Raw genomic sequence first — 15,495 nt, forward strand, 5'->3', positions numbered from 1 at the left:
AAAAATATCTAATTACCGATTAAACAGACACAAAATTCAAATTTAAGTATCATCAAGAGGATATTACCTAATATCAAAGGGTTACATTATGAACAGGGAATTCCGATCCGTAATGTAATGTACTTAAGTCATTAAGTAAAAATTGTTTTTTTTTTTTCAAACCAATGGTAGTTTTTTTGACATTACGAAGCATCTGTTATCAGAGGCGTCTTTACTTATAGTGCAGGGTGTGCGTTGCACAGCGCAGCGGTGTTAGGGGCGCCGGCGCCGGCCGCGGCACTTTGTACCTATTCCATTTTGACCGCGCGCTTCCTAGATAGCGCTAAAGTAATAATTGCACACGGGCGCTACATTTGCTAAAGACGCCGCTGCCTGTTATAGCCTAAATTGAATAAAGACATGACTTTGATGATTTGGATACTCATCTGACCTTTTGCCATTGTCGAATTATAATCAAAAGTTGGATGGTCACTAATACTACCTTGTAATATCTCGACTTGTCGCGTAATACGCATCAAGTATCAAATTTCTTGCTTACTACGAGTTGAATAAAACAATGATTAAGCCATATGAAGCAACATGCTAATCAGATGTTGAAACAATTGAATGGAGACACCGCACCGGGCCGCATGACCGATAATATATAATTATTCGAAATACTAATGGACAGATCGTAGTTCTCAGGGTTCCATTCCAAAGGCGTAATTCTTCATCATCGAAAATGTAAACTGAGACGGATGCACAGAAAAACCAGAAAAAAAGACCAGCACTGGGAATCGAACCCAGGTCCTCAGCAATCCGTGCTGCGTGCTATAACCCCTACACCACTGCTGGACAGGAATCTAGACACGAATTTTTCCTATGCATACATATATTTAAGGTTGCTTATTTCTACTATGCTACTTAAGCATCAGCACTAGCGACATCTACGTTCCGTCGAGAGACGTCACACTCTTTTCGAACTAACTGCTCACCCAGACAACAAACACCAGGTAACAAATTTGGAGTTGAAATAAAAAATACAAAAATAATCCAAAAAAAACAATCATAATTCTTCATCATCATCATATCAGCAGTAGCACCTCCACTGTTGGAAGTAAGCCTCCCCCTTTTACCTCCAGTTGCTTCGGTTGGAAGCGGCAGTAAATGCATTACTGTGAAACCGCGGCTTTATCAGTTCATCCGTCCATCTCGTTGGTAGGTTTACGCAAACAAAAGACATCTAAAAATTTTTGATAATATATTTTTAATACAAGCTTTTTTTGCTGATTGTACTTATATTGTCACCCAAACTACATTTGCATACCAAATTTCAAGTCGATGCCATAAACTGTTGAAGAGTTCCGTCCTGTGGAGACGATCCTGGCTGGACTGCCAGAATGCCACTACTTGATTATTGCATTGTCACGCAATTTACATAAGTATACCAAATTTCAAGTCAATCCAACTACTGGAAGTTGATCAAATTTAACTTGCAAGATTTGATTATAGACAGCTTTGCTTTTCGAAGCCGAGCGAATTAATTCGTTGAAGTGATGGGCAGGCCATATAGAACGTAGATGAACACGTAGAACAGATGGCCGTTGGGGCCGAAAAATTCTCGAATGGAGCTCGTGGCTCGGCAAGCGTAGCATAGAACCAATGAGACGGAGGATGGCCTGGTTAAAGCCACGGATTCATGGTGGATACAGGCAGCTTCCAACCGAAATAAGTGGGAGCACAGTGGGAGTATATGGGGTAGGCCTATGTCCAACAGTGGACGTCCTACGGCTGATATGATGATGATGATGATGATGACTAACCTTGAAAGATATAGATTTTGAGTGTTTTTAAATTTATACGGAGCCCCCAGTGCGCGAGCGACACACACTTGACAGGTTCTTAAAGAGTTATTTAGGCCTCTATTCGATAAGGTCTATTCTAATAGGTGTGATTATACTTGGTGATATTCTGGCATTTACAATGCTCTGTAAAAATCACCACTTGGTAGTAAAAATTTAAGTTATACATAAGTAAATTTAATTTTTAATAGAAATTTTTTTGCTCACTACTTGTTGGTGGCCTATAGTATAGCGGTTTGACCGTGGCCTCTCCAGCAAAAGATTGTGGTTTCAAATCCGGGCTCGCATCTCTGAGTTTTCCATATTTATGTGCGAATTTACATTTGAAATATCGCACGAGCTGTATAGTGAAGGAAAACATCGTGAGAAAACCTACAAAACCTACGAAGTAATTCAAAGGTGTGTGTGAATTTCCAAATCCGCACTTGGGCTCCCGTGGGAACTACGGCCCAAGCCCTCTCATTCTGAGAGGAGGCCTGTGCCCAGCTGAAGGATGATGGATGATGATGTATGAAGACGTTGACTGTACTTGCGTAGTCATCCATATAACAATATCCATGCGGAAATGTAAGTAGAGAAAAATACAGCGGTCGCGGAGCCGAATATAATTTTGTACCTTCTGTCTTTTGGCATCGAGACGCTTGGTCTAGTTGGCCTGGTGTCATCAATTGGGCATTCGATTAGTACTACACATGCAAAAAACCACGCGGCGCGCACAACAATTTATAGGTGACTGACCTACTATAGATGTTTTTTAGCTAAATATAATTGAGGTTCAGTCAATTAGCAAACAGTTACGTACATTGACCTAGTTCCGTCATAGTATCACCTGACGGGCATCATAGTGATAATCATATTATGTTGTGACGTAGGTTGTAAGGCGATATTGTATTGTGCAAGTAATTTATGAGTCAAGGACTTGGCCGAGAAACTATTCATACCTCTATATTTAATAATACATTGTGTCTTAAGGGCGGTAAATAAGGAATTACGCACGAGAGTCTATTAGAAGCCCGAAGTCGAAGACTGAGGGCTTTAATGAGTCGATGTTCATAATTCTAGTACCGCCCGTGCGACATACAATGTTTTTCATCACATTTGCGAGTAAAATTTTATATTTCTAAAAGTAAAAATATAATTCTTCCAAAAATTGGCGATACTTTAGGCTGCACTCTTGGCAGCGTCGCCCTCCCCCTCCCTCAGCATGTGACTGAGCCGCGTGTGCATGTGGTCCTGCAGCAGCGCGCGCAGCACCATCAGTACGGGCATTGACTCATTTACCGACCTTGGGCTTCATGACAAGAAAATTTGTACGCGCAATGACTCATTTACCGACCACGGGTTTCATGACAAGCACATTAATACATACATACATAAAATCACGCCTCTTTCCCAACGGGGTAGGCAGAGACTACATCCTTCCACTTGCTACGCTTCTGGCATACAACTCTCGCTTCCTCTACGTTCATCAATCTTTTCATGCATGCACGTCGGTTTAGAGTACTGGACAAGCACATTAAAAACGAGGTTTTTATTTGGGGAGTTGCAACCAAGGTATAGCCTGCATGTTTCGACACTGTTTACGAGCAAGTGTGATGAAAAGGTCTATTCTCTACCCACTACATCGTGTCATATCATGACCGTAATAGGTACGTATCAGGCACGGAATGTAACGCGAACGCGACACGGACTACAACATCTCAACGGCGTGACATACCCATAAGAAGTGTATCGGCACCGTTTTTGACGCTCCGTGCACGGCACGCAACGGCGACGTTAGGTTAGGAAACGTACATACGCATAGCCTTATACTTTTCAATATTAAGAGATAACTAATGTACGGGTACGATGAGAGTTACCGATATCGTGGCGTTCAACGCGACTATCCCAAAGCGGCAATTACACTGAGTCGTTCGCCGCATGCTGCATGCGGCGACCGCAAGTGTAAAGAACACGGTAGTCGGCCGCATTCGGCGAGCGACAGCTGCCACTGTCTTAATATGGCCGCCGCAGTAGACGGACAGACTAATGAAAAGGCGACGGTCGTTCGCTGAAGTAGTTTGAAACAAATTCGGCGACCGCATTAGGTGAACGACGCAGTGTAATTGCCGCTACTTTAACCAATTCGCCAAAATTGTTAGACACCTTGCTATGTTTCAAATGGTAAACAACATTTTGGCAACATAATTTTAATAATCCGTAGATACATTGATTTTCCGATAAAGTTATGATAATGATAGTGTTTAGAATTCCTAAGCCTATAACTTATAATTATAACAAATATAATCGAAGACGACATTGATTTTGATTAAGTCAATGATTTATTGTTAAGCAGCACTGCTTTTTTTTCTGGTTGAGTAACATAAGAGAGCGTTTTTAGATTATCCGATCCGATATCGGTATCAGACGACGATGGTCGCCACCTGATAGCCGACACCATGTGCTGTTTTCACATTATTTCCGTTTCGTTCCGATACGGGCATTTGCCACGCATCGGGCTCTGCGCATACAGAGACAATTTAGATACACGTATAGCACACATTACAAACATTATCGTTTGACAGACCACGGCGTCCGATGGCGCCACCAACATATCGGTGTCGGCTCCGATATCCGATATCGGGCCGGACAATGTGGAAAACATACCTTGGCTTTTGGAAAGACCATCGTTGCCAAGAAGAATGCGCCGCAAGAAACTTGGCAGAGTCATTTTTTCAAATTCTTCTTATCCTCTATTCTATTTATGAAAAGAACAATAATAATATAGGGATGTAGGTCCCTTAGTTACAAAACTAAAACTAAACATGTAACTATTATCTACGTTCAGTGTAAGTGTAGAAAGCTTCCACCGTCATAAAAAAAATGCTTCTGAAATATACATTTCAGGTCAAGTAACCAATAAGCTTTTGGATTCGAAAGGCAAGCTCACTGAAGCATCATCACCATCATCATCTGAATACTACGTCTCGATTACAAGTATGTGTTATTCGATTTGATCAAGAACAGTGGAGTGGCTTATACTTCCCGTGGTGAACTGTACGTTGTAGTTAAAGGTAGTATCCGTCACTCTTTCACCAATACCTTACGCAAATTACCTTGAAAATATCTCTAATAAATCGTATTTTCATTATCAATTGTCGCTACTATCTCAAATATCTCGTAGGCGTATTGTTGATCTTGATATTTACAAGATAGCAAATAGTTTCGTTACACTGCGAAACTGCAGGTCTACTACGAAACTCGAAACTCGAAGTTCGTACCGTACCGTCCCTCTCGCTCTCGTATTTAATAGTATAAGTGTCAGAGGGACCGCACGACACGAACTTCGAGTTTCGTAGTAGCCCTGCTGCAGCAAAGGGAATGATTAACTATTTTCAAAATAGGGCATCATCATCATCATCAGCCGGAGCTGGAAGACGTCCACTGCTGCTGTTTTGATACAAACAAACAAACGAACGCTGGTTGTTTATGTTATAGGTACTTATAAATATGTGTACATAGGCGGCGGTAATTGCTTTCCATCAGATACGCCGTATGCTCATTTATCCAATATATGTCTTAAATAAAAAATAAAATGAGAGTTTTTTTCACTTAGTGATTTAATATTTCTGATACCTAATTTTATGTCAAATAGCTGAATCAAAATTAATTAATAACTACTTTATACATACGTATCTAACGTGTTCAAAATTCTTGTCTCAAAAATGACCGTAAAAGTTGACATTATTCTTTACATATCAGAAGGTGAAGTGCATAGTTTATGGTCAGCGAAAAGTTAAAAAGATTGCAGGCGCGCTAGCTCGACAATAATAAATTAGCGCGCCTGCAATCAGTCACATTTTTTTTAAATAGTTAAAAAGGCCATGGAAATGTTGGCACAAGTCGTATACAGCGAAGTCTAATAGCCGGTATCAGATATTTTGTTGGAACTCAGGGCTTTTTTTTATTGGTTTTGAAACAGCTTGTGGTATTTTTGTTGGCTTGAGAAAAGATTTATATTAGTCTCGGCTGGAATAGCAATAGCTGGCTTCGTATTAGTTTATCGGACTCACAAGCAGGTCCGTTTAATAGTCATACTCAGCCAGCAATAGCCTACTTCCAGGCCACGACAATAATCTGCTATTATTCTAGTGACACAAACATGGTCAATTTCCCGCTCTTTTGTTCCTATAGGGCTTAGACGCCCAGATACCAGATACCGAATTGTTATAACTGCGTCTACTAGGTCAGCGTGTTTTATCAAGAGTTACATAACTTTCGTATAAATAAATTCAAGTTCATTACCACGCAGCCGAGTGCTGTGCCAATTTTGAGAGAGACTATCAATTTGAAGCTATGAGCAGCGGTGTTATTATATTATTAACAGTCTGTTCTGTACCGTAAAGTTTAAGCAGCTGGGAACCTTTTCAAATTAAGATACGTTATTTCGTCGATACCTAAGTTACTTTGTTGAGATCTGTCTCATGGACCATTACAAAATACAAACCTAGTGAATAACATTTTTCCGTCTTACGTTTATCTTACTGAAGTCCCTATCTTATCTTAGCTTACTGAAGTTTACTGAAGCAGATTGATTAAGCTATCTAGCTTTAGCTCAATTAGCTTCTAGAATTTTAGTAAGCTAGTTAAGAAAGCAAAATAAATATGAACTTTTCTGACAAAATACGACATATTCACTACGACTGTAACTGGCTACTGAAGGACTCTGTATGCAAAGTACCTACGCCGTGCAACATCTGTATGTTTTCCGCCGGTAGGTTTATAGGTACATATTTGTACATCAACGACGACTTGTAGGTATTTTTTGTACAAACACAAAATTAACCAGGCTTTATCGTTATATTTAGTTTAGCATTAATTACCAGATCGTAGAGTTTTAATTATTGAAAATTTTTCGAGGAGCGATATATTGCGTAATGCGTACAATAATTTGATACGAGGGCAAGTGCGACGTGTAGAATAAAAATTAAGTAGGGACTGATCATATGGTGATACATTTCATATTTTATAAGGAAAAAAATTGAAATTATTAATAATATTTTATGTAACGTTTGTGGTTATTATAACAAAAATATAAGCTGTAGATTGAGCTGGCAATATTAAAATATAGCTTTTCACCCGGCGTTTTTTTTAAAATTCTGTGCTTTTAACCAGCTCACCATTTAGTTGTAGCTGAAGATGGAATGTTGACACAACAAGTTTCATAATAAACTTCCTCGACAAGCAATGAGATGTCATTATGGCTTTTTCTGTGAAAAGGTTGTTTAATCAGATATTGTAGACAATGAATAGTTAAATTTAAAAACGAAACCGCATATAGTCATGAAATCGCTCGGTAAATTGTCGCAAGAGATAATATTACAGTGCGGTTACAGAATCAGGGCGGCAGGGTTGATATGGAGCTTCGATTTTAAACCTTGCTCTACTTACATGATCGTTTCATTAAATGTACTACCTGATACTCATTCATATGGGACTAGATCCTGAAGTCTATAAACGATTAATAAGTATTATTAAACTGTATTTGTTGTGTCTTGCTTCAGATGCAAATATAAAATAATTATGTCTTAACATTATTTTTTTTAATCTTCTGTATCTGTCTGCCTGTTGGCAAAGGCCTCCATAGCAGTCTCCAACCTCTCTCGTCTGTAGCTATACACTTTTAGGGGCTGTTTCACCATCCATTTATTAGTGTTAACTGACGGTTAAATGTGATGCCGTCTCCGTCTATTCGAACGAAACAAATAGAGACGGCATCACATTTAACCATCAGTTAACACTAATCAATGGATGGTGAAACAGCCCCTTATAGTATACAAGGTGTTTATTAAGCACTGAAAACCTAAAAGTAGTTTGTTTACAATCAAGAATAGAATCGATTACACTAATAATAATAATATCTTGGGACAAATTACACCAATTGACCTAGCCCCAAACTAAGCACAGCTTGTACTATGGGTGCTAGATAACGGCATACATATATAATTAAATACGTACAAACATCCAAGACTCAGGTACAAACATTCGTATTCATCATACAAATATTTGCCCGTCACGGGAATCGAACCCGCAACCGCTAGCTTCGTAGTCAGGGTCACTAACAACTTAGCTATCCGGTCGGCATACTTTAAAGCAAGTTGTGTTTCTTTTAATACATTTTGTAGCGGTTTCAGTTCCACGCGTCTTGACTGAAAGGGTCTTGCCGGAAGGATAGACAACATAATGATTTTACAAGGTTTTAGTTTAACCGACCTAGCTGCGAAACTCTAAAAATATGAAAACACAAATAACGTGAGCGAAATAATTGCAGGAAAAGCGGGAAAGCTTATTTATTCTTAGATCTGTTGATAAATCAGTGAATTGCATCGACAGGGTTGGAATAGAGCAGGTACAAGTTCAATAGTCTAAAACACTTTGTGATTCATCGTAGGCACGTGTAATTTTTTTCGCGGCGCAGGCGCAGCAAAACATTAAGGCCTAGCCACTCGGATACCAGATACCAGAATGTGTTGACATTGTCTTAAATTTCATCTTGCACGGAAAAAACTACTTTGAGAAATAAGATATGCCGAACTACAGCAACGTTCCAAGAAACGTGGTGTTTGATATAGATTTTTAATGCGACGCGTAGAAAATAAATAAATAATGAACCAGCACTTTAAAATATTCAAGAAAAACTTAGATAGGTATAGGTCGATTCACGAGAGCTGGGACTGAATAATTTATACTTGTGCATTACAAAATTATTTAATACAGGTTAATTCAATAAGTGGTGAGTAATCATGCTGTAAGAAGTAAAAAGAAAAACAATACAATATTAGGCCCCTGTATAAGATGAGTGACCTGACACTATTTGCGTTCAATTCATGCGTGCCAGCTTTTGTGAATGTCGATCCATACCTACCTACCTAATGATTTAAGTGTTGTAAAGACGAAGAAGGAAAATTAGAATATTATTTATATACTAATAGACATTACGGTACTAATTGTAGTTTTATGATAAAATATTATGTTCAGGAGTCTTCAACAAAAAAAATCACAACAAATAATCAACGTTATTATGTATGGTTTTACAAAAACCGGCCGAGTGGAAATCGGTTTCACATTCAAGCTAACTTATATGTTTCTTTTCAGAACGATGGAGCTCAAATCACCAAAAGACAAGAAGATGTCTAGTTTCACTAAACTCCTGACGCGCGGCAAAATGTTTCGGATACCACTTCTGATGCTTCTACTGTTGGGCAGCACTAGCTGTGACGACAGCGAGGACGAATTGGACTTCGAAATTTCAAATTCAAATTTGAAAATTGAACCATCATTGCGGAACATAAGTTTAAACGTGGAACATTTCCATAGACACGGACACGATAATATCAGTTTAAAAAATAAGGAGATTTTAAGTGACATTAAGTTTTTAAGGCGGCATTTGAATAAGAAAATAGTGAATTTTTTGATGACTGACTATTTGGTGGATGGAGAAGTGGAGAATAGGGTGCATTACGATGGAATAACTGCAAAGGAGACGTACGTTGGAACTGACGGGTAAGTCTTGAAGTTGACCAAGACGCTGGCAACATTTACTTTTTGTAGGGTTTTTGATTTTTTCATCCAAGATTTCTACTTATAGGTTCGTAATTTTTTTAATATTTTTTTAAAGATGTAGGAGCACCTCGTGAGGCTAGGTGGAATGCTAGTATAATAGAAAAATATTTTTCACTTCTCATGCTCGTAAAGATGGTATTTATGCTGAATCTAGGCGGCATAAAATTACTTTTTATGCTCTAGTGCATACAGTAAAATCTTAGTCTAAGACCAAGGTAATCGGGTGGCAACAGCCACAAACAAAAAGTTTCTATATATATTTTAATTTTATTTTATTTTATGTAAAACTAAAACTCAATCAAAATAATTAAAAAAATACTAAAAATTTATAATTATATAGCAATAGCAATGCATGAAAATTAAAAGCTACCTAGTAAGTGAACAATTTTTTCCACTGTTGCTATTTAATTTCCTCTCAATCGATGTGAAAAGCAGTGAAAAACTGTAAAGAGGTGGGTTACAACTCGTTTCTTCCTAACTCTTTGTACTGTCTGGTTTAGCACACATTCTAAAAAATTACATTTAAGTACTGTACCATCAGCCAAATATGTGGTCTACCACCCTAGAGTTGATAATCGTTTGCATGTCATAAAACAATAATGCCAAAACACGTGTCTGTTAACTTGAAAGTTCGACTTTAGCGACATATTAATTTGACAGGAACTTGTTTAAAAATTAGTAGACCACTTATTTGGCTGATGGTACCTAAAAGTTTGTACAAAACCCTCTATGCGCGAATCCAAATCGCACTTGGCCGATTTTTTATTCCTTTACGCTAAGAGCCTGAAAATAATACTGTAACGTCATATTAAAATATTAATTATGTACCTTCTGATTCGAAGATCCTCCTCCAACGACCACGGCCATTCTCTCAAGAGTATGTACCTATAGCTACTTAAAAGAGAGAATTTATAATTATGCGTATCAATGTTATGCGTTTTAAAATTAGGACGACTGATTTTATGCGTTTTACATAGACCAGAGGCCGTATTGTCTAACGCGATGACGTTTGCGATCGCACTCACCGTCTCTTTCTATCCTCGTCTTACACCGTTTGACAGAAAGAAGTGTTAAACACCATTGTCATTCCAAGAATATTAGACAATAACGCATGACTGTTATCGCGTTTAAAACTGAACTTGAACTTTGAAGAATCTAAATTGAAAACATTTTCCCAGTTTATCACAGAGATGACCTGGAGAAATGAAAAACAACAACAAACGTCAGCACTTTGATAAAACATGTTCGGCCGCTTGTAGACGTCCGTTATTTTCACCGGACAAGAAACCGTTTTTACCCGACTGCCCGAGTTTTTGTATTTTGTATGTGTGTATGTATGTCCACTTGGTCCTCGCTGCAGCCTAAACGGCTGGACGGATTGTAAATATGAGGTATCATTGGAAACATAACTGTCGGAGTATTATGAATATGGCACTAAAAAAAATATGGCGAAGGAATAAAAAAAAAATGTATTGTAACAATATGGGAATCAAACGAAAGCTAATAATTAGCCCATTCTAAATATATATGAGTTATAATACTTTTAATCAACTGTTTTCAAAGAAATATCAAAAAAGTATAAAATAAAAAACATTAAATTTAAAAAATCAAGAAACCCGACTGCGCCTTAAAAACTAAAACGATGAAAATAAGACTAGTGGTCTAGAACTCTGTCAAGAAGCTCATTTAAGATTCAAATCGTAACCAGCTCAAAAAATCTTGGTAATGGGTCCCGACTGTTGAACCTTAAATGAGCTTCTTGACAGAGTTCTAGACCACTAGACTTATTTTCTTCGTTTTAGTTTTTAAGGCAGTCGGGTTTCTTGATTTTTTAAATTTAATGTTTTTTATTTCTGCCGGAGTTGCGGTTCGGTACGGATTACAATGAATGTAATCCGTAATGTAATCCGCAAAAAACAACGGACTTCTACAAGCAGCCTAAATGTAGATAATGCCAGCCTAGAGCTGAGAAAAACCCCTCAAAGAAAAAATATAGAATATTGTCACTTGAAAATTCAGAACACTATTATTTTTGAATGCAGCCGACATCATCATCATCATCATTATATCAGCCGTAGGACGTCCAATGTTGGACATAGGACTAACCTTATAATATTGTATTAATAAGTGACATGTTTGTATTAAATAAACTGGGTACTTTATTTATTAACGAAAAATACAGGTAATTAACTATAAACTAAATACCATTAGAACTCGATTTTATATATCAACGCAAAGTCCAGTTTAAAACTGCGCATGCGTCATTGCGATAAATCAACAAGCTCTCGTTTGTATGACTATGTATGACCACAAAGTTTAATTTATAAACTTGAATGTTATCCATTTTATTCAGACGATAGCAAATTGCTGCTGGATAACCCGGACCCGCGATAACGTATTAATCCTGTTTAGTATGTTTGTATGACTCTCATACATAGATACACCGTGTTCTTCTTGATTTCCGTTAACTTCGGTAAAACGTTAACATTTCAAGCTCGTTTTAGGTCGACAATTAGGTATCGTACACTAATCGCTCTGTCCTACACTAGTCTACTGGCTTTCTGGCATTCCACTTTCACTGGACTCCACCCATTAAGAAACTTGTAAGTAGATATTTTTATAAAAAAATCAACCTGCATGCTTAAATATTAATTGAGGACGATAATATAAACTGAACCATGGATGCACAGAAAAAACTCAGAAAAAGAAACCAGCGCTGGAAATCGAACCGCATTCAGTGCTGCGTACCACCCCCCCCCCCCCCCACCACCCTACACCACCACTGAACAGGAGTCTAGACACAAACTTCTCCCATGCACCACACATTTCAACCTGCTTTTTCCTTAGTCACTTACTGGCTGGCTTGGCTGGTCTCTTTTTCTGGTTTTTCTGTGCATCCATGTTTCAGTTTGTATTTTAGTTGGATTTCACGGGATGACCGTATTAAGTAACAAAAGACTAAAAACCAATCTTAATTAATTGACGACTCTAAGTGTGGCGGGTAGTGCTAATAACAAAGTATATTCCTAAAAATACGATCGCGCGATCTAATTCTAATCGAGTGATGTAACGAGTGTACTCGAACGTTACGCACAAATTTAACTCGGCGCACAGAACAAAAGTAACGGAACAGTTACATATGGGGAGCGCGGGATTACGGGAACGAGATTACGGGATTACGGGAACTCGCGGAAACTAGTAAAGTTTCCGATGTTGCGAAATTCTAAGCGGAAAGTTTTCAGAAAGATAAATTCGGCAAAAAATACTTACTAATATTATAAATTCGAAAGTCTGTTTGTCTGTTACCCCTTCACGCTGAACCAATTTAAATCAAATTTGGTATAAAGATAGTTTGAGACCCTGGGCAACTTACTGAGTGAACTTGCTTTTAATTTTCGCAAGTTTCGGAAACTTTTGGAGCTTTTCTGCAAATGATAATGTTTTACCACTTATATTGCTAATTGTGAGCAAGAGCTTTTTTTGTCTAATGAGTTTTAAGCTCTATATGGGCTTATGGCTGCCAAAATTGGACGAAGACCAATTTAAAAATAAATTTGAAAAAAAGTTACCGGAATAAAAAATTGGGGTAGTGGCTTAAGTTTGTATTTTTCAGCATTTGAAACTACTGCAGTTACATATACTACACATTGTAGAAATGGAATCAATCCGTCAACAGGTGCAACGATTGATACCAGAATAAACTTGGGCTCGGACATTTCATTGCTTCTCTGACCTTGTCTGTGGTCGAGTAAAGATGGCCGCCACTCGTGACAGATGATGGCATAGATAGGTACTTGATAGGTACAAAATGCAAAAAACGGACGAAAGAAAGAGCAATGTTTGTTATTCCGGTGCACCACAGGCATGCCGATGATTTCCGTCATATGGGGAATGGATGAAAAGTTTAGAAACGCTTCAAACTTTTTTATCGATAGGAATAACCTTTCTAATTAACAGAAAAAAATATCAGATTTTTAAGTAGCATCATTTAATTTTAAATAATTAAAGAGTTTTCTTTACCGCCGTCCGGTCGGTTACGGGTTGTTCCATAGTCCAGAATAATAAACATTAAAAAAGAATTTATGTGTCTTTGACTCGATCGTTTTGACAGGTGACACTCTTTACCGGCTCGGATAATACCGACTTACCGACCCTGTTTTTCATCTACACACCCATAGAAGCTCATGTCAGTTTCTATGGGCGTGGACTTAAAATACTTACATAAATTAAAAATAATAATAATAATAAATAAACCTAAAACAAATTACTTAAAGTACCCCCCTTAGGCGAGGTCCCGAAGATGCTGGCAGCGTTTCCTTTGGCTAGCTAGGCTAATTCTTTGTCAAATAAAAATTATGTTCAATGACTACTTGCGTATATGTGGTAGGTAAAATGGTTTAACATTGTATTTAAAAAAATACAATACAAAAGTATTGTTCAACACAAGGCAAATACATTCACTTATTGTAAGCATCTCTAACGTGTTAAATATGATCGTAATTACAATACTAATGTGTTTACACTATTCAAGATGGCCGGGATAAAATAAATTCCAACGATATCCTGTTCCAGAGGAAACAAGTGTTACAACTCATTTATTTTGTTAAAATAAACGTACCAGTACCTACTTACTATTAAGGTTTAAAGGTGGTCAAAATTTAGATATTTCTGTCAAATTCGACTTTTATTTAAATCCCGTTGGAATATCGCGGAGTAAAAAAAAAAGCAATCTATACGTTATTCCAGACGTCCATAACAATTTTACACAGACTTTACGCTAAGCGCTTGCAGTTGTAAAGCACGCGTCTATAATATTATGTAATATCTATTTTATTTATAAATGTCGAGTAGACGCCGGTGGATTTTGACGAAAAGATGCAACTATTGCCGCCTCAAATTTTGGTTTAACGCAGCCTTTTTTTGCCACCTCTTTCTGGCAGATCATGTAGTGTATTAAACTTCTCCAAACTTTTTAATAACGCACGCCGTCTTTCGATATTTTATATCTTTTCGCGACGCACGGAAATTCCCTTGTCTGCACAATAGGACACTAAAATTAATTATCGAGTATTGTTTGATTTTATCGTTTAAATGAGATTTATTTTATGTTTCTCTTATAAAAGACAATATCTTTGTTGGAATGACATATTTTAGCATACTAAAAACTTTCTATTTACTTATGAAGGCCCAGTTATAGGCGGCTACTTTTTTTCGTGAACAAGCCTTAAGTATATTCTATTCACATAGAATGTCCGACCATTGTTCACGGCAAGAAGTTTGTTGCATAAGTTTCTAGTGGAACAAAGCTGATCTATTTTGTCTAACTGATTCATTAGCTAATAGGCTGAAAAGAAAACTGAACCGATCACGCGACGCTCTTGGCAACACACGTTGCAAACGACACAACAACAACAATATAACTATTCTAAACTTTAACCCCTTGTCATAAGCTTTGAAGCATCTGTAAATGTTAATTTGTATACGTGTGAAGATTACGGACTTTGAAATTTTAAGTCGAAGGGAGTAGAGTTAGGTTCATCGACGCAGTCTATATTTCCACTGCTGAGTACAGGCCTCCTCTCAGAATGGAAAGGCTTGGGTTCCCACACGGGCCCATTGCGATTGGGAACTTCATACACACACCATGGAACTGCTTTATAGGTTTGTGCAGGTGACCTCACGATATTTTCCTTCACAAGCTCATGGTACATTTTAAATTTTATTGCGCCTTTCCAAAAACTCAAAGGTGTCAAAGTTTTTCGAGGGTATTCATGCTACTTGGTGCTACTAAACTAAACTCTTTAAAAGTCTTGGATTTAAATTTATTTAATAATGAACTAGAATTAAGAGCTCTACATTTATTTTAAAACGTAAACACAACACATTTAATTACAAGTTACTTTTAATTTGAGCTTATTTTCATCAGTAATAAAAACTTTTTGTTTAATCCTTCATGAAAGCACACGTTACTGGCCGCCTCACGTCAAAAAACTTTAACGAATCGCCACTAAAGCTAATAAAAAAGTAAAAGCGTTTTCTTCTTTATGCTTTT

General features: G+C 37.5%; 1 protein-coding gene across 3 annotated transcripts in view; it reads left to right on the top strand.

The window, feature by feature from the left end:
- Positions 1 to 15,495, top strand: part of LOC141442831 (uncharacterized) — a 64,126-nt gene that overhangs the window by 4,558 nt on the left and 44,073 nt on the right. For all 3 annotated transcript variants that reach the window (XM_074107955.1, XM_074107957.1, XM_074107956.1), the window contains exon 2: positions 8,976 to 9,383. In XM_074107955.1, the coding sequence (XP_073964056.1) occupies positions 8,980 to 9,383 (404 nt within the window). In that variant the 5' untranslated portion in view covers positions 8,976 to 8,979. The remainder of the gene's footprint in view (positions 1 to 8,975; positions 9,384 to 15,495) is intronic.

This window comes from Choristoneura fumiferana, chromosome 26, assembly GCF_025370935.1.
Source record: "Choristoneura fumiferana chromosome 26, NRCan_CFum_1, whole genome shotgun sequence".
Taxonomy (NCBI): domain Eukaryota; kingdom Metazoa; phylum Arthropoda; class Insecta; order Lepidoptera; family Tortricidae; genus Choristoneura; species Choristoneura fumiferana.